This window comes from Stigmatopora nigra, chromosome 15, assembly GCF_051989575.1.
Source record: "Stigmatopora nigra isolate UIUO_SnigA chromosome 15, RoL_Snig_1.1, whole genome shotgun sequence".
NCBI lineage: Eukaryota > Metazoa > Chordata > Actinopteri > Syngnathiformes > Syngnathidae > Stigmatopora > Stigmatopora nigra.
Window position 1 is genome coordinate 6,387,367 of NC_135522.1, and position 22,990 is coordinate 6,410,356.

A 22,990-nucleotide genomic window follows, 5' to 3' on the forward strand; every position below is an offset into this window, starting at 1 on the left:
CCTTCAGGGATCAATAAGGGATCTTGGCCGTGTAACTAAATCACTCTCTTTGCAGTTGCTGGTGCCAGTGGGGGTGGGATGGCCTATGTGTGTAGTGGTAGTGGTCGTTGCTAGGTCAGCAGAAAATACAGTCAGAGTGGTTGCTGTGTCAATACCAAAGCACATGACAACTGTTAGGAGTTGATCATATCCCATTTGAAACACTACTAGTATATGAAAAGTTCCTGTCACTGTTACAAAAGACACCCAATCCATTTGGACTGGGTGGTCTGGCAGCCAAAACAAATGAAGACTGTGAGTGCTTTTGGAACCACTACAAATTCCAACATATATATTTATATACATAAGCATGGATTGTGAGTTGAAACATATCTGTCTCCGCCTTGTGGCTTATCACAGTACTGAGACATGCATAAATCATTGATGAACTCAACTATGCAGAATATGTAGACCAAATGGAGCCCAGCCATCTGTATGCAATGGTAAAAAAAATAATCTGAATATATTTCTGCATATATATAAAACTATATATTACATCTAGGTTTGACTCTATATCATTCAAATTTCCATGTAGTTATTGGAATGAAGAACCACCTCTAATGCACAAATTAGTAACAATCATGTGATGTCATAGAAAGTAACGGAACATAATAAATGTGATTTTCTCCTCATTTTTGCTTAAACCGTGTGCGCGTCGTGACTGCAGCGCGTCTTTATTACCTCTCTGCTGTGCACCTGCAAGGGAGGGAGAGTTGCAAAACGAGGGGGGAGAGAAAGGGAGAGTAAGAGAGAGACTCACTTCTCCTCTTCTTCCTCTGCATTGCACTTGCATCCGAGCTTCATTTCGGACAGGACACTCTGCTCCTGCTCCTCCTCCTCCTCCTCCTTCATCTCTTCTTCTTAATTTTCTTCTTCTTGATGCTGCAGTGGACTCGCTGACTTGAAGAGAAAAGGAGAAAATTCAATTGGGATGAAAATAAGAATACATATACACTTCTCGTAGTTTTTTTTTTGGATGAAACATTCAAAGAGGATGACTTATTTACCCACAATAGTGATCATTTACGTTCTGGTAAGTACCTTGATACTTTTTATTTTGGAATTTTGGAGTTGGAAGGACTTCTTTGCCAGTTGCATGAAATAAAAAAATGGCAGGTTAATTAAAAAGCATGCATGTCCAATGGGTTATGGACTATTAGGTATCAGGGGGCCAAAATGGGTCCTGGCATGCAGGGTCCAGATCAATTTTAAATGTGTGGAATATATAGATGTTTTGGGAAGATGTGATCTATTTTAAAAAGTGTATGAATTCCAATTTTATGAACGGTGACCCAAACTTTATCATTGGGGTCAAAAGTGGATTTTCCCATGTTCTTCCCTATTAATCTCATCATGTTACACAGTATCTACTACCTAAAGTATATGCAATGTACATATATTTGAGGATATATTTTTGTGCACATGGGACAGTAGATAAGTGGTTAGCATGTCGCAGGCTATGTATGGCCTTTGTAGACTGTGCATGTCCTCAGGCCTTTGTGGGTTTTTTTCAGGCTTCTAGTTTTCCTTCCAAATCGTGAATTTAGGTTGGTTGGACACTTTTTTTTTTAATAGTAATTTTTTTTGTATATGATGATGAAACACTGTTTCCCCAAACAATATGTCGCAGGCTTCAAGTTTCTCAAAAAATTGGGAGTCATACTTGTTGATTCATTTATAATTAGCTTCTATTGGGTTTTTATAAAAGTTATATGCATATCTAATATATAGCTTTGTTAAATTTGGAAAAAAGTATTGGCTGGATTTAAGTCAGATTGAAATCTTTGTTGAGTGATTTAAACGTAAAATATGTAGTCTATATTCCATGTGTCATTTACGATGATTGGAATAAAGTATTTTTTTTAGGGGGGTTCATTTTCATTCAAAAACTAAGACAATCATCATAGCCTCCTCTTTAGTCACAGAGCAAGTGGTTTTAGTTTAAGTTTGGCAGCCCATTGCGGCTGGAAACTTGACAGAGTTGCAATTGGAGGACTTTTTGAATGAAAACGAGGCAAGAGCGCAGCGAGCGGTTGGCGGAATCGCCGCGGCCGCGTTGCCAACCAGCTGTGCAATGACAGCTGGCCGAAAGGGCGGCCACAGATTCAATTTAGGAAGAAACCGCATTGCCCCCCCCCCCCTCCAACCCACCTGCTCGTTGCATTAAGTGAGCATGAAATCCGGGTGAATGCAAGACAAGCAGACTCTAAGCCCAAATGGATCACAGAGAAAATGTCACAATGGAAGGAAGCAAAGTTCCGCAAGGCCTCAGGCTTTGTGAGTTCCCAAAAACAGAACAGACAAACCTAAATAAATGTGGGTTTATTTAACAAACACAATGGAATGGATGCGGGACCAGATTGTCCTGTTTAACACCCACAAACCCTGGCTTTCAGATGGTTATGGGTATTTCAACACCCACACAATTTTTGCATTTTTGTAGCCTTTAGGCTTTTTTGTTGTTGTTCATTTTTCTGCTATTCTTGTGCAATCGTCCCAATCACTGCTTGAATGTCACCAAAAAGTCTGTGCTTGCACTTAAGGCTTGTTTTGACGGTTCGGGATTTATGACGTTTTATTGTCGTGTGCGTCTTGCCTCAAGGTGGCGTCGGCAGCGTCCAAGAGTGAGCGTGCGGTGCCATGCGACTCGGGCCAGTTTACCAAAGATGGAGAGTGCTGCCAGGAGTGCCCGCCCGGCGAGGGCGTGGTCAGGCCTTGCGGCGCCAAGCAGACTGTGTGCGCACAGTGTCTCGACAGTAAGTTGTATTTGATAAGGGCTAAATATCTACACATTTTGCATATTTTCATACAGATTTAAGAAAGTTTCAACTAAAACGAAAATGATTTTTCCAGATATAACTTAAATAAATGTCAACTAGACTTACTTCGAGTGTCAAAAATATTGTGGACAAATTATTGGGACATCGTACTACAAAAGGAAGCCAATTGAAGTTTTTTTTTGTGTATGTATGGTTGACCTCCAGTTCAGTTCATTTCACCTTGAATGATTTATCAGGAAATGGGTCAATTGAATCCCCTTTCAACTTTAAAAAGGGTAAATTTGAGCCCTAGTTTAACAGAAGGGCTATTACATGTACCACCTTGGTCGTCTGTATGGACAAAAGCTGTCATAAATCCTCCATTAGTCATGGTAAAAGTTACAATTTAATCACTTTAAAAGAAATAAAGCACACATTCTTAACTTGAGTGACCGCAATATGACATAAAGGTGATTCACACGTTCTTAACTTTCATAAAAGGGATTAAAAACAAATAATCAAGAGGTTAAAAAAATAATACAAATGAGTAAAATTGCACATAGACAAAAATATAACTACTATAGTTCATTTTGCTCTTTTTTGGCTCTTAAAAGTGTTGCAGTTCCAAATTAATTTGTAACAATAAAAATAGAGCAGTTATTCTTCATGTGACTTATGATTTTGAACCAACCCAATCAATTTTGTTGTCTCAGTTCCTGGATCATAGTCAAATATTTCTTTTTTTTTTTTTGCCAAAACACTACGTACTAACGTCCCAGTGTCTGAATTTATAAGAAAAAAACTATATTTCTCATATTTCCACATGGGATTTGACACAATTCCCAGCAATGTTTTTCTTTTGACAAAGTTGACTTGTAAATTCCATGCTGAATTATGACGAAACCAGTTTTTCTCAGAGTTTGGCTGACATCTTGCGAAAAGTTTAGCCAAACTAAACACAGACTGGGGATAAAAATGAATTAAATGTATCCAGAGAAGTGCAAAACATTGAAGTTCGCAGAGAAAATATAAAGCATTTTTCCAACTTATAAAATAAAAGATGATGACCATTTTAAGGGGAAATTATGCAATGCGGTTAAAACAGAAAAATTTTCCAAAAGTACACTGATTATCATATTGTCTCTTATATTTGTAATACTTATTTGGCATGGTAAAAAAGCTTTGTGGTTAAGTATTGCCAATAGCCTCTCAAATATTCCTAATTTATTTCCTTATATAATAATATTGTTATTGATACGTATTATATATACATTTGGCTTGTGGTTTAATTTACACCCAAAAAACAACACTACTGAAAACATGCAATAACTACCTGATCATATTTAATCTTGCAAACATATCCAATATTCCAAAAATATCCATATCAAATCGGGACATCACTTATGTGTATCCCACCTACTTCTCCATTTTGGACAATCTCCATCATAATCCCCAATTGATCTGTACTGTCAATTCTCTTATACTTTATTGCTCAAGGGAGTCTTAACAAAGATGGAGCTATCTCTCTCAACTGTAAAACATTCATGAACTTGAACAGCCTGCCCTTTGTTTTAAAATCGCACGCGTATCATATTCTCCCGCTTTGCACTCGTAAATTACAGTCAATTATTTTATGTTTATTCACGCGCCTTTTCCCAATTGTTTTCCGAATTCGCCATCCTCCCTCGCACTTCTGTCAACGCTCCATTTTTTTATTTCTCTATGCAGAAAGCCCCTTCACCTCTTTCACCCCAGTTGTGATGACTCAACCAACTATACTGTCAGTTAAATTGGTATTAGGAATCAGCGCACCTGAGGGCTCAATCTCCTCATTCATCATGCATACTGTTACACCAATGCAGTTTAGCCATCCGCCTGCCACTAATTAAACGCCTTCGCCATGCTTATCAGGAACAATTATTTCCAGCCGATGTGTACTTACATCTGCGCGGCCCTTGAGAGGCTACTTCTAATTTCCTGCGACACGTGTGGCGAGCGGTGGGCTTAAATGCGGCCCGGCCCGACTCACCTGCGCGTGCGGCTGAAATACTCGACTGAATCATTGATGATTTGCAAAGTGCAAAATTTCCTGTTCGGCAGCCAATCTTTAGTTACCGCAGCGCCATTTTGTTCCCACTTCCTCTCGGTGTAACCCCCGCGAGACAGCCCACACCCCCCTACGTGAATACCGCTCCACCTCTCCACTCGAGCCAGAGTCAGCAGTGTTGAAATATTAATTAGCTGTCTCCTCGCGTTCTCTCGGGTCTCGAACCATAGATCCTCCTCAAAAAGCTGACAGGTCAGTGTTGTGATTAAGAGCCAATTGGAAGAGAATTGCAGGCTGGAAGGGGAAAGGTCACGGAAACATGGGAAATTCCCAATCCACTTGTCTTCCCACTACATCCTACCACACCTTGGCAGGTGGAAGTAACCCATTGTTACATTCTTTACTCCCAGATTTCCTTGTATGAACACTATAATTTATTTTTTTTAAATCCTGGAATGATGATATTCTCTTTTCCTGCACAGAAAATTCTCTTCACATCCCGTGTCTTTTTAAGTCAACTTTTCTCTATTTTTAAAGTCATACGCCACTTTTAACATCCTGATAGACCCTAAAAGTGCCCACCAGTCTTTAAGACTACACTTCTAGAGTTATTAAAGACTAAGTTGAACTAAAACAGGGGTAGGGAACCCATGGCTCGGAAGCCCTATGTGGCTCTTTGCTAAACTGTGAGGTAAAATATGTATTTAAAGCACTGGTGACAGAGCAGAGTCCCGAATGCACCATTAGGAACGTCACCTCAGGACTATGGCGATGACACTACCTCTAGCGTCCCTTAAATATTATTTTATTTCATTAGACTTTTCTGCATGCATATTTTTATGAATTATTAACTGCATAACAGTGTTGTTAAAAGAATTCAGAGACATTTAGTACATCAAAAGATGGAAAATTTAACTAGTGAAAGCTTGTAAATCCTTTACTCAATCCATTATTAATATTATTAAGTTATTAAATTGCTCATCAAATATAGCTAATGTTTTGTGGATGTGTTTTCCTGTTTGTGTGCTGTTTGCATGATTTGCATGCTTTTGCAGTTTTGTCCCTTTTGGCTCTCCTTTCTTTGCTTGTGTGACACCCAGGTGATTCTGATTGCCAGCAATGTTTGTTTGCACCATGTGTTTTTGTACATCTTTGTGGGAGAATAATTTCCTGCTTCCCGTAAGTAATATTTGCTTGTTTATCAATGTGGATTTCTCATGTTTAGTTTTTAATTTGGTTAATATTCCTCACAGTATTTGTGATTTGTATGCTTACTTTTCATTAAAAGCCCCAATTGTGCACCAGCAGGCCATTTCATGACAGCAGGCAATTGTTTTGCAAGGCAAATGTACATATTTTTAGAGTTAAGGGTCTTAAATATCAAAAAGTATATAACCCTCCCATCCTGCTTTTTTTAAAAGACCAAAAACAGTCACTTTAAAAAGTTAGGGATAGGATTAGAGTCCATTGTAGTGACTAGAGTCCCTTGAAAGATTACTTGCTTAGTCCCCCTCCTCCCAAAAAAGGAAAAACATAACCAATTATGATAAATATAATGCTGTGAAAAATTGTACTGAATATACCATAGATTTACACCACTTTTTAGGGCAGATTGGGAGTGTATAATAGGACTAAAGTACTTTTTTTGTGCAGCAGAGGATACAAGCTTCCACTACTAAATTGGGATACTCCTCAGCATTGCATTATTGATGACACAAATGGCATTCTGATATGATATATAGGATATGTTGAGAGAGGCCAGTCAGTACAACCCCCCACTTGACCCCAATACATTGCATTCACCATTCTATATCACTTGTCGACATCAATGTGTGGTCTTTTTGTCTAAAAAAACAACAACACCTTTTTAATTGTTGATCTTGGACCACCTTGCTTTCTGACTACTTTGACTTCAACATTCATGACTAAATCTTTCCCCCTTTATTCTTACCGAACCGGGCGTGCAAAATCAAAGCAGCCTTTAAAACATCCCTGCTGTTCACAAGGTGTTGGTGGTGCCAGCCCAGGTTGGATTTGATACACGTACTTAAAACATAGCCAGACAAGAAAGGTGCATTGGGATATTCACAGCTCTTAAACTGCTGTGAATCAACATGACACTCCCATGTGCACTCTGACACATTCACACATCATCTTACTACTTACTACAGTTACATCCACGCCAGTTCAGGCTGCCAATGATTTACTCCACTGCAGGAAGATAAGCAGCACAAGTAGCATTTAAACATCCCAAAACAGACAGGTGCCGTGTTATTTTTGTTCGATATTCAAAACCCCAACATTGACCTAGTTGGAAAGGGGTTGGAAATATTCCCCATGCTCAAATGGGAAATTAAAAAATCCATACTACACATTCTACTACACTTAAAGATGATTTTTGTAGGTCAAATTGGACAAAAGTACATTTATGTCAATTTATTTATGAAATCTCATTCAGCCCTAAAAGTAAACTGTTATGTTTGAATGATATATGGGTTACATTATATTTTTTCTCAATTTTTTTTATGTGCCAACAAAGTTTAGTCCAAAAATACGAGAATTGTGCAATGTAATATCAAAATATATCACAGAATAAAAATTTCAAAATACCTTTACTATATATAAATAGAAAAAAAGTGCACATCTTACAATTAAAACTGACTTCATACACTCAGTTAAAAAAAGTATCGTTTTAGTGTCCTGATTTTATATTATTTTGTTATTTATGCATTGGATTTTCAAGTTCAAGGGTATCCCTGCAAAAAACTTTCAGGTACTTAAATGAAATCGAGTTAGATGTTACAATGTCTTTTTCCCAATTCTGTCCCTGGAGATCATTTGTTCCGTGACAAAATGTTTCAGTTTTTTCCTCATATTCCTGTGCTCTCCATCCCTATCTGCAGGTGAGACTTTCTCCGAGAACTACAGCCACACCGAGCAGTGCCGACCTTGCACCGAGTGCACGGGCCTAATGCGAATGGAGACCCCGTGCACCGACTCCAACGACGCCATCTGCGTTTGCCGCTACAACTTCTACTTCGATTCATTGTCGGGAAGCTGCGAGCCCTGCACCGTGTGCCCGGCCGGCGAGGGCGTATTTGCCCACTGCGAGCACGACCACGACACGGTGTGCGAGGAATGCGTAGACTTTACATTCTCGGACCGAGACAGCTCGCTGGACCCATGCCTGCCCTGCACCATTTGTGATGACGAGACCGAGATCCAGCTGGCCCACTGCATGCCTGTCAGTGACTCAGTCTGCCACAGTGAGTAGCTTTACACTTTTGTACTAAATGAGAAAAACCTTGAGATTCAAACCTAAAAGCTTCGATTAGGAATCTCTCTCTCACGTTTCAACATTGCATTGAAAGAAAAATGAAATTAATTACAAATAATCCTCATTTTTTTTTTGCATTTAACTGACCTAATTAAACAAACATGGTACTACTATAGCTACTACTATAGCTGGGGTCGGGAACCTTTTTGAAAGAAACTATTCCTATTTTCAAATGTTATTCCTTACGAGCCATACTCACAATTTAAAAGTCAAAATACATAAAATGTTGTAGTCATTTTTATCAGTTTTAAAGTACAAAAAGTCTCTGAATTCCTTTGGCGACGTTGTGGCTCCCAAGCCATAGGTTCTTTACCCCTGTACTATAGGAAGACCCTTTTCAAACACTTGGATAAGACATTCTAAATCTCTTAAACCACCATGCTACTGAATTGCCTTTCAACAGACATTGGCTTAATTTACGAGTAGCCGTTTTTCGGACACAAAGCACTCCCTAATGATTTGCACTAAGCAAAAAAGAGAGAAAAATCCTATGTAAGTCAAGGTATCAAAGTATTCCAATGACGATCGTTTTAATCAGAAAGAGCTTTGCAATGTCGTCATCCCAACTTCAGTGTGTCCACTTTGAAGCTCTCTGATGGTGTTTGAACTGATGCCCGCGGGCAGGACTTGGTAATTTACAACTTCCACTACACACTTCTTTTTGTGAGAGACATCATGTTCATTTCTTCCCCTCCTCTTTGACCTCTTTCATGCTAAAGCGACGACAACAGCTGCCCTCAATGCAGAAAACCTATTAAATATTCATATGGCGACGTTCAAATCTCTTCTGCTAGAATCTTTTTCAATTTTCTCAGTTGCCTTCCATTTTTAACTTACATCCAAACACACCTTAAACAAAATAGTCTTTCCACTTCTACATATTCTTTCAAGATCAGCTCATATCTAGAAAAAATCTTTCTTAAAGAATACATCTTCCTATAAGTACAATAATGATAAATAAATCTGTTCATGAATGACATCGCATGGTAAAGGAGGACACAAAAGTAATGTGAACACAAGAGTGTAGCAATTTCAGATGATGATTATAGATTAATCAAAGTCAAGAGATTCCTATGACAAGGCTCAGGTTTCGCCAAGTGACCTCCATGAAATGTCTCATTTGCACACACACACACGCACACACACATTTCTGTCCCACAGGCTTCTATATTTATCAGCATCTAAAATCAATAACACAGATGCTTCCTCCTGGCGAATGTATTTAAACTCAATGACGTTCCATTAAACTCATCACAAGTGAGTGAATACCACACCTGCTGCTTCTGCATTGTAATCCTTCTCCTATTCAGAAAATATTGCTCTTGCTCTCTTTGTTTCGGAGCTGTTCAAAATACCAAAGCTTCATTTTGATCGCAGCAGGGACAAATAAGACAAACACAAAATAATCCTTATTTGCAAGATATTTGACTTTAAATGCGACAAAAAGTGACTTTAAAATGACAACAGACCATCAATTTGGAAGCAAATTGCAAAGCATTTCACATAATAATCCTTATTTACAGGCAATTTGACTTTAAAGTTGCTCTCAAATGCTACAACAAGTGACTTCAAAATGATAACCGACCATCAATGGAAAGCAAATATACAAGATACACAGAAAAATCTTAATAATGAATTTAAATTCTACTTCTCATCTACCTTAGGGATTGAACCCTTGAATTCAGAACTGCAAGGCCAACCCCCTAACCACTTTTCCACTGGCACAGATTTAACTTCAATAAAATTAGGACCAGAGCATCAATGTAGTCACACAGTCAGTCAGCAGGTGCTGTCTGTCCTCTACAACTTTATCCTTCCTATCACTTTCCCTCCTCTCAGCCAGCGCCCATTGCACGTTTTCAGCTAATTAGAAAGCTGGATAGCAGCTCCTCTGTTCATCAACACTCCCCTCTTCTGTCTGCTTTCCTAACCCTTCCTTTGGAAAGGAAGGAGGGATGCGTCGGATAAGGCGTCGCCGCCACAGAGGAAAGAGTGTTCTCGAGGGGGCCATATAAAGACGTCATTGTTTGGCCTGCCACAAGACGTTCTCAGGTCCACACCCTGCTCAGATATACGGCTCAATGGGCTATTTCCTGATCCAGCAGAAGCCCAACTAATAGATGAACCCAAATTGTAGCTTTACTGAGGGATATGGCCATGTTTTTGGGTTAGAGTAATTAACAAAGGTATTTCTGGGAGGGAGTTATAATAAATTCACTACATTTATACTGCGTAAACTTGATTTAAGTTGCAATTTTTTTTAACCACATGCATGGTCAACTTTAAATACCAATGTATGGGTGAGTTGCATGGATTCAGAAAGACATTAATAGGAACGTTAACATTAACACGCCTTTTTTTTATTCCATTTGCCAGCTTTGGTTACTGCGTTAATAAGGTTAGCCGGATGCGAATTAGCGGTATGATGCATGGGCCGAGTACAAGAAACTTGACGATGCCTGGAGGAAAGGTCATGAAACGCACCCTACGTGATGTTTTTCCTTTTTTTTGGAGGGTGGGCAATTAATAGCTTGAAACAGACCCGTGTATGATGCCTCACTGTCTGCCAAAGATATTTTCTACCCATTCTGTAAAGCAATACGGCGTGCAAGCAGGAATGCCCCGTCATCACCCGGCAGTGTGGGTGTCTTCTTTTTCTTTTTGTTGCTTGATATACAGCACAGGCCTGCAGCCAGAGTCTGTGTGTAAACAACACAGCAATTCAATTACAAAATGGAAACAGAAGAGGACGCATGAGATGTTTGGGAACACTTCAAAGTGGGCCGCACATTGTATGGCGATGTTTGCGTGCTCAGCAAATGACACATCGTAAAAATATGGGTTCTTGTAGGAAATGGGGATCTGATTAACGGGGTACGTAAAAGTAGCTAGTAGTATTTACTCATTGACTGCTATTGACAAACCCATGTAAACTAGGAAAGATGCTCGCAGTCAAAAGATTGGACATCTAACACCATCAAAGACACGTAAATATAAGCATTGTATCAGCATAAACTCATTCAATGCAATGAGTTAACAAATAACGGGTGTAACTACTTTTACGTAATCCTATTTAGGCCATTATATTTGTACTTGTATAGCAATTGGTGTCTTTTATTCTAGTTTTGCTGATGTTTGGGTTTTAATACTGCATTCTAATGATCAAAATTGGACACGCAAAGAAGAGTAGTGAAACTAATCAAAGTAATTAACAGTCAAGAAAAATAAGCGTTTCCATTAAGATACTTGGCAAGTCTTTGGCAATGTCACTTCAAATGTAACTGCCAAAGAACGTGAAATTGGAAATAAAGTATTTCATCTTGATTTATTGCAAACTAGAAGTTGCAAACCTCATGGGATGAATGTAGGAAATTGGGATGCAAATGTGTTGCGTGTCTTCTGTAACTGATCCAAAGCAAAAAAAAAAAAAATCACACATTGTTAAAACATGGTTTGGAAAGTTGCCGTCTTTTTCTTTGAAGAACTCATGGGAGGTTTCACAGGGTTAATCCCTAGCGTTCCGGCTTGGGGCTAATGAGGAGCAGTCCCCCACCAACCCTCCTTTTCTTTAATGCTTTCACACTCGAGGGTTCAGGCAGACCCGAGCCCTCGGGGGAAAGGAATCAGGAGCAAGCCTGACAGCTTCACCACACTGGACTTTAATGGTGGACGCCCGCAGCGTTCATTGTGCTGCGGGAACGAAGGAAAGTACGACCGATCATTAACTGGGTGACAGGAACCAGACATTCCCTGGACCATGCTCATGCCCTATTCCAGACACCCTACCCTATCCTGATCCATTAGTCCGTACGGTCCTGATTCGGATTGCAATGTTGGGGGGCCTGAGAGGGATCTCTGAGAAACAGTTCCTTTGTGCAACATTACAGGCAGAACTTCAAAACATCTGCGACAAAAAAAAGGAAAAGATCTCATCACAAGAGCATTTTGATTGCAGCCATTATTCAGCACACAGCCAATGGTTGCCAGGCAGAATTTGATGCTGTTTTGTTTCTTTTGGGCAATAAGCTAAGCTGTCCCTAAAGACAAATTATAACACAACTGCAGTTGACTAATGGGCTAACTAACTCGGCAAAACTAACAGAAATGAGAGTTTTCATATAAAACTAGGAGGGGTTTTATTTGCTCCCAGTATGTTTTCTGTATTTCAAATGTAAATGGGATTTTGAGTTTTGAATCTTTCATTTTAGTGCTGAACTATAGTTTTTGTGGATAATTAAGAGTAGCCCCATAATCTCTCCATCTTCTTTTATCATAATCTTTTATACAGAATTTTTTTTAACTGTGTTTTATTTAATGCAAAACAATCTTCAATATAAATCACAAACAAGTAGGTTTAGTTTAAATGTAAGTATGGTATGAATGTTTTTTTTGTACAATAAACACTTTTTATTATGCTCCTTTTAATCAACTACCATATTTTCTCACATAAACACCGTATTTGGATTCATATAGTATGTCAGAAATACCATGTGCAATGATTTTTCTCAAGAAGTTCCAATCAAAGTAACACATTTAAGGTGTTACAGGTTACTAACTAACTAACCCATGTTAAGCAACTGTTAAACGATTTCCCCCCAATCTACTTCCATCTAAAGTCCACTGAAAATCTCCTTGCTGTGCTCTTCTCTCCCTCAGATCCCCTGCTACCCACTTATTTCCCATCCACATCCACTGAAACAGAACCGACTTCACCCACTTTCACCAACTACTTCCTCCCCGACGGTTCCGAGGGTCCGGGTCCGGATGACGAGACTACCACGCCTGCCCCCGGTTCGCCACGTTTCTTGGGCCACGGCTTCAACGAGAACCTCATCCCTATTTACTGCTCCATCCTGGCTGCCGTGGTGGTGGGCCTGGCGGCTTACATTGCCTTTAAGAGGTCAGTTTCGTGTCGAAAGGAGAGCCCAAGAACAGTAGGGACAAAAGAAGGCGTGAGTGTGGTTCGCGTGGCCTCGGCCTGGAGGCTCTGACCTACAAGTGCCGACGACCTTTTATGCAAACGTAAAGAGCAAGATGCATTAGAGAGGATGAGGTTTCAAACTGAGGTTTGAAGCCAAGATTAGAGGGTTCAAGACCGGATTACTATTTCAAAGTAGGATTTTGATACAAGGCTGGTCTCTTAAAAAGGTTTTTTGTTTCTAGGTAAAGGGTTGGGATTGACTTAACGTTATAATATAAGGTTTTAAAATCAGGTTAGGCTTTTTGAGTTTAGAGTTAAGGTTTGACACACGATTTTAGGGATTGGAATTATGGGCTTTTGACATTGTACTCTAGTCTTAAAGTAGTCTAGATTAAGGTTTAATGACAGGATAAATGTTTAAAATCACACTTCTATTATTAGCGTGTTAAAGTCTTAGGTTAAAAATTAGTATTCAAAGTAAGCCTAAGCGAATGTAATATTCTTAAATAGACTTTCAAATCCATTTGGAGAATTTTCAAGTTAGAGCAGCCTTTCAGATTTCAAGATATGGTTGCAAGACACAGAACAAGAAGAATAAAAGTGCAATATAAAAGATGACACAATTATAGTTTTAAGGTGACTAATGCATCCAAGGGCCGGAGGCTCTGACCCACTAAAACAAACAACCCTTTTAGAGCAAAAAAGCAACAGTGCTAGATACATTAGAGGTCACAAACACACACATACAAAGTCAATTACACATGCTTATACACACACAGGCTCTTATAAACATTGATTTATGTTTTATTCTTATTTTTTATTAAGTGCCAACCAGGGAAACTCAAGCAGCACTTTTATGAGGGAGATGCACAAACACACAGAAAAGCTCATGATAACGATGCATGTCCCTCAAGAGGGATTTTCTACATGTATATAAGCAATGGATATCAAATGTTTATGCTAGTTAATTTTACAGCAGAGGCCTCGTAAAGAAACACAGATGTGAACGGACACACAAACACACACATGCGAATGTTGTAAATGTTTAAATTCTCACATTAACTCATGACCACTCTAACACACACTGGTTTGTATTTTCTTTCTGTGTAAACAAGCCAAGGAAAACAAATGGCTTCAGGAAAACATGTTAAAATCATATGTAAACAGCATCATTGTCGCCATAATAACATCAACACCAGATTGGCCTGTTTTTTTCTGTAAGAATGAGGCCATAAGATGCAGGGAAAAAATGTAATGGTTGCCATGGTGAGTTAAATTGAAGGAAACAGGTTTGTAAACACGTTTGTCTCAGTTGATGATAACGTCCAGCTAAACAAGCATGTGTATAGTATATTCATTTTCTGAACTGCTTATCCTCACAAGGTCGTGGGGTGCCGGAGCTTGTCCCAGTCTACTATGGACACCCATAATTGGTGGCCAGACATTTGGTGGACAACAACTAACACTCACACTTAAACCTAAGGGCAATTTACAATGTGGGAGGAAACTGGAGTACGCAGGGAAAACCCATGCACCCCCGGGATCAAACACTCGATCCCAGAATTGTGAGGCCAAAGCGCTAACCACTAATCCACCGGCCCACCGGTGTGAGTGTGTCTATAGTATATATTTCTTATTGTTATATTAGAATTAGCTTTGTTTTTCAGACACTAGTTTCAGTCAAACCTTCTATAATATATTCCATTATGTCTCTATTTAATAAAAATGAAACCATTGATAAAATAGATTCAAGCCTTCTCTGAGGTTTCAATCTAGGACCACAATATTACTATTGCCATTAAAAGACAAGGCTTAGGAATTCAAACTCAATTTAGGCTTGAGATGACAGGTCAAAACCACCAACTTTAGTATGTTTTCAAGCCACATTAATAGATCAAGCCAGAGATCCTTTAGTGAATAAAATGTTACTAGCCCTGACTGCCTGTGCTCTCCACAGGTGGAACAGCTGCAAGCAGAACAAACAGGACGCTAACAACCGTGCCGCTGCGGCGGCGGCGGCAGCAGCGGCGGCGTCTGCGACAAACAACCAGACCGTTACGCCGGAGGGAGACAAGCTCCACAGTGACAGTGGAATCTCGGTGGACAGTCAGAGTCTACAGGAACAGCAGCAACAAGCACAGGCCAACGTTCAGGCTCAGCCACCACGGTCACGCACACAAGAAAAGATAGGTAAGTGGCTGCCCGTCCGTCTGTCACGACATCCAATCATTCGCCAATTAACCAACCGGGGATGGGCAACCTTTGGTTAGAGGGTGATGAACAGTTCTTTGGGCTTTTCACTATGGTGTCAGAATTCTCCAAAATATGTAGTATGTGCGATTGACGTCTCGGTTTAGGCAGATCATCAAAATCAGGTGACCCGGTAATAGTAATATTTAAAAATCCATTTCCCTTCCTACTATTAGATGCATAAAACTGGTCAAAGTGGTTCTGTTACAGTCTTTAAGCATTTTGGCAACAAGATTTTTCTGTGCTCAGGCTCATTCCTTTAAAATGAGCTTTTAAAAAGATAGACAGAGAAATACAAATTACTGTGTCACTACTGCAGGTGTCCTGTCCTGAAACAGCAAGGGTGAAATTGAAAGTGATCAATCAGTCTAGGCCGCCCCTATCTAAAACGAGAAGTTCTCTGAAACTGTCTAACTTTTGTTGCTTCAAATTTACAATTCCAAACCTTACGAAGACAATGAAGATGATGTCGATTTTTGCTTGTCTCAAGCCATGAATGGAAACAGACATTTTGTGTCAGGAACATCAACAAAGCCTTTCACAGATCCACATTAACTGACTTAATTGACCTTGAAATTGTCCTGAGAACTGCCCCAACTAAACTTTAAATGCGTTGGCAAAAATAGAAAAGATCAATATTACTGTTCCCATTGAACCTGAAAGTCAGGTTCTCTAACTATTGATTTTATTTAATTCTATATTTGCATTATATTAGTTCACACAAGCACTCCATCTTTATATTCCTGGCCTGGTGTCTATCAAATTTTAGGATCCATTTTGGCTTAGTAGTTAAAAAATACATTTGCCCGAAAACATGCCATCCATCAATCAATCAAATCTTAATTGATTGTTCTAGTTTTTAGTTGCAATAGTGACAGCTTTTAAAGCAAATGCTGACTGTGTTTTGTGTGCAGCAGGTCAAATGTAGGACAGGGACGTGCCAGCTTGAGTGCGTTGAGAGTCTTGTTTAAATTTTAAATCCAGTCAATATGGATGTGAAGGCACAGAGCCAAGCGAGGTGATTCTTTTAAAAATGAGGCACACAAACCCCCATTATGCCACAGCCCACCCCAATCCCATTTTTTGTTCACGCCTTAAAGAAATACAACATCTAAACTGAGGACTGTCACTAATAGTTTGACCACTTTTAAATTAAATAGGATAAGACTCACCCAAAAAAACAACAAAAACAATATACATATTTTTCTGACAGAAAATATAGCCCGCTATAAAATTGTACTGCATTTAAAATATAATAAACAGTCCAAATAGCCAGAAACAAATTATTCCACGGCTCCTGCTGAGAGGTGTAATATTTGCATTGCATGAACATGCATACAACTGCTTTGCGAGTCCCTTTACGACTTTTTGTGCTAGGATTATTATGGCCATCTTTCATTATGCAAAGCTATATTGTTTGTTTGTGATGCACCATGCGCAATTCTCTTTCCAATATACTTCAACTTGGTGCCAAAAAAGTGGCATTAGGCACTTTTGGGATAAATTCTCTATTATCTGCTATACTAATGTCTTTTTTATTTTAATTCATCTAGCCTGTGACTTATTTTTTCCCTTGCAACTTAAAGCACACATACACACAACTTCTGTATGTCAAAGAATCTGCGTTTCAGGTCAATCAAAATTGTCTTATCTGACATAACCATTAGATTGCACTAACTGTAAATATTCTTTCTTTCATTATAGGCTATCAATCAAATCTACCTAATGTTGTATCTCGCAAGCATGCAGTCACACAGAGGCGATGACTCACTCTCTGTTATAGCTCTGTTATGTAGCACATTGCTGTTTCTTTTCTTTCTATTGGCTGCCGATCAAAGAGCAGATCTTACAACGCTAACATCCTAGAACGAAATGTTGTAGTAGAAATTGCATTCTGTCAATAGTATTCGTTTCAATAGTACCGTAGGCTAGCTTCCTCCTTTTTGAAAATGTATTAATGTACAATAATTCTATAGGGACCTGTAGTAGGACTCGTGTAGTCGACAGTGCTGATGAATGAATGGCAATGTACGTGTTAAGCAGACAAAAGCAGGCTCTACAGAAAAAAGGTTTCTGTGATTCCTCTTTGGCAAAAGCATGCATTGATAATAAAGAATGCCTTTTCATTCTTAAGTCGTTGCCATGGAATTCGCACTGTTGGCAAAGCAGGTTAAGAGGTTTGTGGGTAAAAGAGCATTGGATTCCCATCCTTGTCTGGGTAATGATGCCACTTGAGCTAGAGTGAAAGCACAGCGCTCCCATCAGGAATGATGAGAGAGTTCAAAGAATCACAATGTTTGATTATGATAATATTTTTTTAATGATCAAAAAGGAAAAGTACATAACTGGAGAACACAAAAGGGAAACTAGATTTTCAATGCGATTGGCGGGCCACCAATTCAGGGTGTCCCCTACCTGGTTCCCATTGTTGGCTGCGATAACGCATCAAATGACAATGAATGAATGTCTTGCTAGTTTGAGTCTGACATGTGTTTTTTCTTCCCTTTGCAGTGGTGAGGGTCGACGGCGGATCTGAGCCCCAGTTGCCTCCTTCCGAAGTCTGAGGATGAAGAAGCCCACTCAAAATGCGCCTCTCTCATTTAAGAAGGCAGCACGCGGGCCTCACAGACTTGGATTTGGTTCCAAAGACTAACCTTAGATGGACCTCTTCATGACTCTTCATGACTGCATGCAGAGTCTCATAGAACCACGTGCCTGGACTCTCTTAGCCTGTCGACTAAAGTAGATAAAGAAAAAGTGCATCTTAGTGAAAACTCCACAAGCTCATTTTTCACACTAACTCCCATTTTTTTCTCTCTCTCTCCCACTCCACAGAGAATTAGCCTTGAAAGCCACCGGTGCCTGAAAGGTCACACTAATGCATCTTCCTTCACATTCTAGGACTCACGTCAGACACGCTTTGTATTTTCTTGATTTTGCGAATTTACACATCCCAACTCCCTAGTGATGGAACCAAGTCTGCTAAACTTCCTACACTCAGACTTTCTGTAAGGCTCCAGTTTCATTTTTTAGCAATGCTGAGTCAGCAAGGTTGGTTTCTGCTGACCCAAAACATTGGGGGCAAAAACACCTCGACAAATTGTGTCCTCAACAATGACCCTGAACGAATTGCTCCACTTTTAAACGGAGTGAAGGTGAACATAATACGTTCAAAGACTCACTTTTTGAATTCCAATGAAAATTGCCAAAATTATTGGCCTCAATGGAGTCAAACATTTTGGAACACCCTGTATTAAAAGCTAAAATAATACTTAGGAAAAAAACAACAACCCCACATACTTGTTAGTTCACCCTTATTCAAAGATTAGTCATGATTTGTGGCTGCCATTGTGTATGACTGACAGGGACGAGGCGTTAAATGCGTGACGGTCAGCAACAACGCAACATCCATTAATGCGAGATATGGTTACAGAGAGGTGGCAATTACCCCTCACTTGCGCCTACCTTCACCCACACGCCGTCCATGTGTGTGAGTGTATGTGTGCGAGACTTTCTCAGTGTTGAAGCTGCTGACATTTACTGTATAGACATGCTGATTTGAAAGCCCTTCACTTCACAGGCAACCTTTTATATCTTGAATGTCGACCTCCTTCAGTGACGTAGATAAATACCTTTTAAACATCAAAGAACAAAAGCTCAGCTTCGGTAAGGTGTGAAGAATAACTTTGAGGTAATATAACACTTATTAAAGTGTCATAAATTTCCAGTTGGCAATGAGCATCATTGGATAACATACAAGTCAATCATTATACTTACTTGATTCATTGGTGGTGATGTCATAGGTTTTTTTGAAGTTGCTTAGTCTCTTTAAATAAATCTTTAATGTTGAAGCCTTTCTAACGCTGAAAGATTTTACAACATAGCGGGAGAGGTTAGACTGCTGAAAAAATACTTTTGGTTCTGTTGGCCTGCTAAATATTATATATAAAATGTATAATTTGAAGTCATTTTAAATCAGCATACATTTTGATAGGAATGTCAGGAGAAATTGAATAAATAAGTAATTAGGCTTAACAAATTAATTTCACTTACCACAGGATTGTAACAAATTTAAACTTCTTAAAATGCATGAACCTAGGAAAATAGCACTTCAAGGATTATACTTATTATAGGCAGTTCTGCAAATTAGAGCCAATATGACTTCAAATGGTTATTTGTCCTTTGAAATTGACTTTAAAATTGACAAAATACCAAAAATTAAGTATATTGGTATACTATTTATATGTCATTTAATATAAGTCTGCCATATAAATCAAGCATACTTATTGTAATTTTCGCAGGCACTCAACCCACCAAATTTTACAAGAAAACTAAATTCGCCCATAAATAAACCACACTGGACTATGAAACCCTGGTGCCAACATCAATTATGTGAAATTTACACAAAATAACCATCAGCTCTATAACCTGAATCTACAAACAAGCAGCAACAAATAAATCGACGGCTTAAAATCGGGGGAAAAATAAATACTGTCTCATAGTCTTAAAATTACAGTACTTATAAACCATCCAGCCATCTATACCAACACCCACGGACCAGTTTACAAAGCATACAACAATACTTACAGACGCATAATTATAATACATACATTTAGTGTAGAATAAGTAACTTTCCTAGCACTACTGGAAAGCTCGAAATAGTGAGATAGCAGGGTGAGTCATTGACTGGGTCACGTGGAGACCAAGTTTTTTTTCCACACAATTAACCTTCTGCTCCTTTATTTCCTTACATGAACTGGTGATTCATGCTTGGCTGAGGACGAGTGGAGGCTAACACACACTGCGACACACACACACACACACACACACACAAAGATGGACACACACACACACATATGAGGAGCCGATATGAATCACACTCCTGTCGAGAGGCAGTGTGGGCGTGATTCATCCGCATCCTGGCAGTGGCATTCAAGCAGAAGCTGTTACAGTGCTGAGTGGAAAGCATATCTCAAAAAAAAAGAAGAATTTAAAAAGACACTTTCCATGACAGCCAGGGAATAAACCACATTCTCTTTGTGGCTGCTGGCGGATTAAAATGTGAAGCCAAAAGGGAAATGGCGGCAGGATGAAAAAAATTCTTGGAAAGGCAAAAGAATATCAATTGCTCTATTTAGTTACATGTTAAGTTATTTTCATGTGATCTTGCCAGTAAATATACTGTAAAACAATAAGGTACAGCTACTAGTAGGAAAGACTATGTTGTTGTCTTATGCTTTCAGAAGAAACTCAACTTTATGGATATAAATAGACAAATATTGGACATCTGTTGCAGTCAATGGCCATTTTTTTTACATTTTTTTCTTTTCAAATAGATGCTTTGTGACTTGTGAATAAGTTAATTTCATATGGGAATAGAAAGGTTGTCAGATACAATCAGGGATGCCCCGATAAGGGACATTTTGACTTCTAATACCGACTGACTGCTTCCCCAATTTTTAGTCAAATTAATGCGAAATATGTAACCAGTAAATGTTAAATCAAGAAATATTCAAGTCAAGAAATACTTTGTTTACAATATTACACAATCTATTACTGCCATTAGATTCTAGAGAAAAGTAGAAATAGACAGATATTTTATTTGCCTAATGCTTTGATTTACAAAAGCGAAAAGCCACAATATTACTGACCAAATCATAAAATTTGACAGTAAAAAAAATCCAATTTAAATCCTGCATTTCTCTCATTGTCTCACTCAGTGCCAAACTCCACATTTTACACATTCCACAAGGTATGGGATAATACTAATAATACACATTTCAAATATTAAAAACCACAGTTTTGCAGGTATTACCACATTCGAGACATTTTCTGAAAATCTATCTGACACAATACTGCAGTTCTTGCCACTGAAACGTAATTTAAATCCTCACCTAACGATGCAATTAGGTAAAAACTCCACATCAAAATTGTATAGCCTCTCAAAATCCACTAAACAATGCAATAATCACATCACACATTCAGTTTATTGCTAATGTTACTGGCTGAATTGTTATTGTGCATTAACAGAATGATTGTTTTGGCACTTGTGTTCCACTTTTGTTTTTTTTAAGCACTTATTAGACTATCGCACTCAAAGAGTCGCACCGCAGTGCCTGCGAGCTTTGTCTTTTTCTTTTGTAGCTTTTGAATGTGCATTTTGTTTACATGGCGGGGAGTCTAAATAGAACACGTGTCATGTGACTTTTCACTGTGATTGTCTACCATAGTACAGTATTATAACTATTCTAATGACCAGAAAGGGATATTTGTCACTGTACTGACACACTAATAATGTACAAGGCTTTATGTAAATGTGAATTTCTTAGAGTTGATATAAAATACAAAAAAAAAACAAAATGTACAAAGTGTGTTCATGAAATGGTCTAGAATAAATAAAAAGGAAACATTTCTTGCATAAGGAGTCTGAAAGTTTTCCTCAAAAGAGAAAAATTCAAACCAACAATGGGCTGAAAACACCAAACTTGCATTTTTCTTGGCATTTTGGGAAAATTCCCACAAGCTCGGAGAGAAGTCAACGTGCCAAACCACAGTTAAAATGACAACCACGTGTGTCAAGGCCCAAAATATTAGAAACAGCTCTCAAAACAATGCAGTTTTGTTCACTAAATGATACCGGGTATAGAATATCTGGTGGGAAAGTTGCAAAATTTGCAATTAAAACACAAACTTTGACCAATCACAACTTAGAATCAGATCAAGATTATTCACTTGACTCACACGAATGAGAAATTCCAACCAATTTGTTGCATGAATGCTGATTTTGATGAATCAGTATAATCAAACCAATCATTAAGGCTGTGCACAACACCAGAAAAGGAAAAATGTACCACCACAATGTCACAAATTTCACTATGACAACTTGATAGTTAGAAAAAAGATATCTCTAAAAAATGTCATACTCAAAGTATTATTAAGAAATAAAATAAGATGCCCGTCATCAAACTGAGTCAGCAAAACCCGATGCCACACACATGTAACACTGAACCTACTTAGTTGCAGATGTTTAGTCCAGTCCCCAAAATGTCCCCTACATGCTGAAACCTGCTTCTCTGGCACACCCAAATTGGAATGAGATAAAAGCCGAGCTCCTTACACATGTGCATGCAATGTGAGCAAGTTTGTAGTTAAGGTCCATTCAAATATACTTAATATGAGCTAAATGTAGTACAGTATAGTGACGTATTTTGCATTCTTAACACCAACATATTTGCAGAAGATCTTTTAGAGAACATGCACTGAAAAACAAGACAAAAAACAGGCTTGGAGGAAAAAAAAAAACAGTAAAAAGTGCAATGGTATCCAGCTGTGCTAAGCACTATCACACTGCTTTAAAATAACAATTACATGTGTTTTTATTTAGCATGCTGACCTGTCTGCGGAGTGACGTGGAGGAAAATGACTTTTTTGGGAACACAAGTCTAATATGTTGCCAAAGTATTCCTAACTTTTGGATAGTAACTACTGTTACAAAGATTTAGCCTTTGAGAATGCAAATATTGATGGACACTGAGGCAAAGCGACATTTCAGTATAAAGAATATTAACCAATATTAGTACATTAAAAGAGTATCACATCATTGAAAAGTGATCTCATGTTAGAGGCTGCAATATACT

The 22,990-nt window shown here is 38.6% G+C and overlaps 1 protein-coding gene and 1 long non-coding RNA gene across 2 annotated transcripts in view; one reads left to right on the top strand and one right to left on the bottom strand.

Moving 5' to 3' along the window:
* Window positions 1–828: 828 nt before the first annotated feature.
* On the top strand, window positions 829–21,774 carry ngfra (nerve growth factor receptor a (TNFR superfamily, member 16)). Its single transcript, XM_077734423.1, has 6 exons — window positions 829–1,072; window positions 2,642–2,795; window positions 7,749–8,111; window positions 12,839–13,082; window positions 15,061–15,293; window positions 17,865–21,774. Exons 1-6 carry the CDS (start codon window positions 1,016–1,018, stop codon window positions 17,915–17,917), a joined length of 1,104 nt encoding a protein of 367 aa, XP_077590549.1. The 5' UTR covers window positions 829–1,015; the 3' UTR covers window positions 17,918–21,774.
* LOC144208525 (uncharacterized) overlaps window positions 17,656–22,990 on the bottom strand; it is a 121,337-nt gene continuing 116,002 nt past the window's right edge. The window contains exons 4-5 of the long non-coding RNA XR_013328890.1: window positions 18,008–18,090; window positions 17,656–17,913 (exon numbers count right to left, since the gene is read on the bottom strand). This is a non-coding gene — a long non-coding RNA (uncharacterized LOC144208525). The remainder of the gene's footprint in view (window positions 17,914–18,007; window positions 18,091–22,990) is intronic.

Bases quoted from the DNA above. Each gene is read 5' to 3' on its own strand.
- ngfra (XM_077734423.1), top strand. From the start codon at position 1,016: ATGAAACATTCAAAGAGGATGACTTATTTACCCACAATAGTGATCATT. The intron at 8,112-12,838 runs GTGAGTAGCTTT...TCTCTCCCTCAG, and splicing joins CAGTGACTCAGTCTGCCACA to ATCCCCTGCTACCCACTTAT. The intron at 15,294-17,864 runs GTAAGTGGCTGC...TTCCCTTTGCAG, and splicing joins ACGCACACAAGAAAAGATAG to TGGTGAGGGTCGACGGCGGA.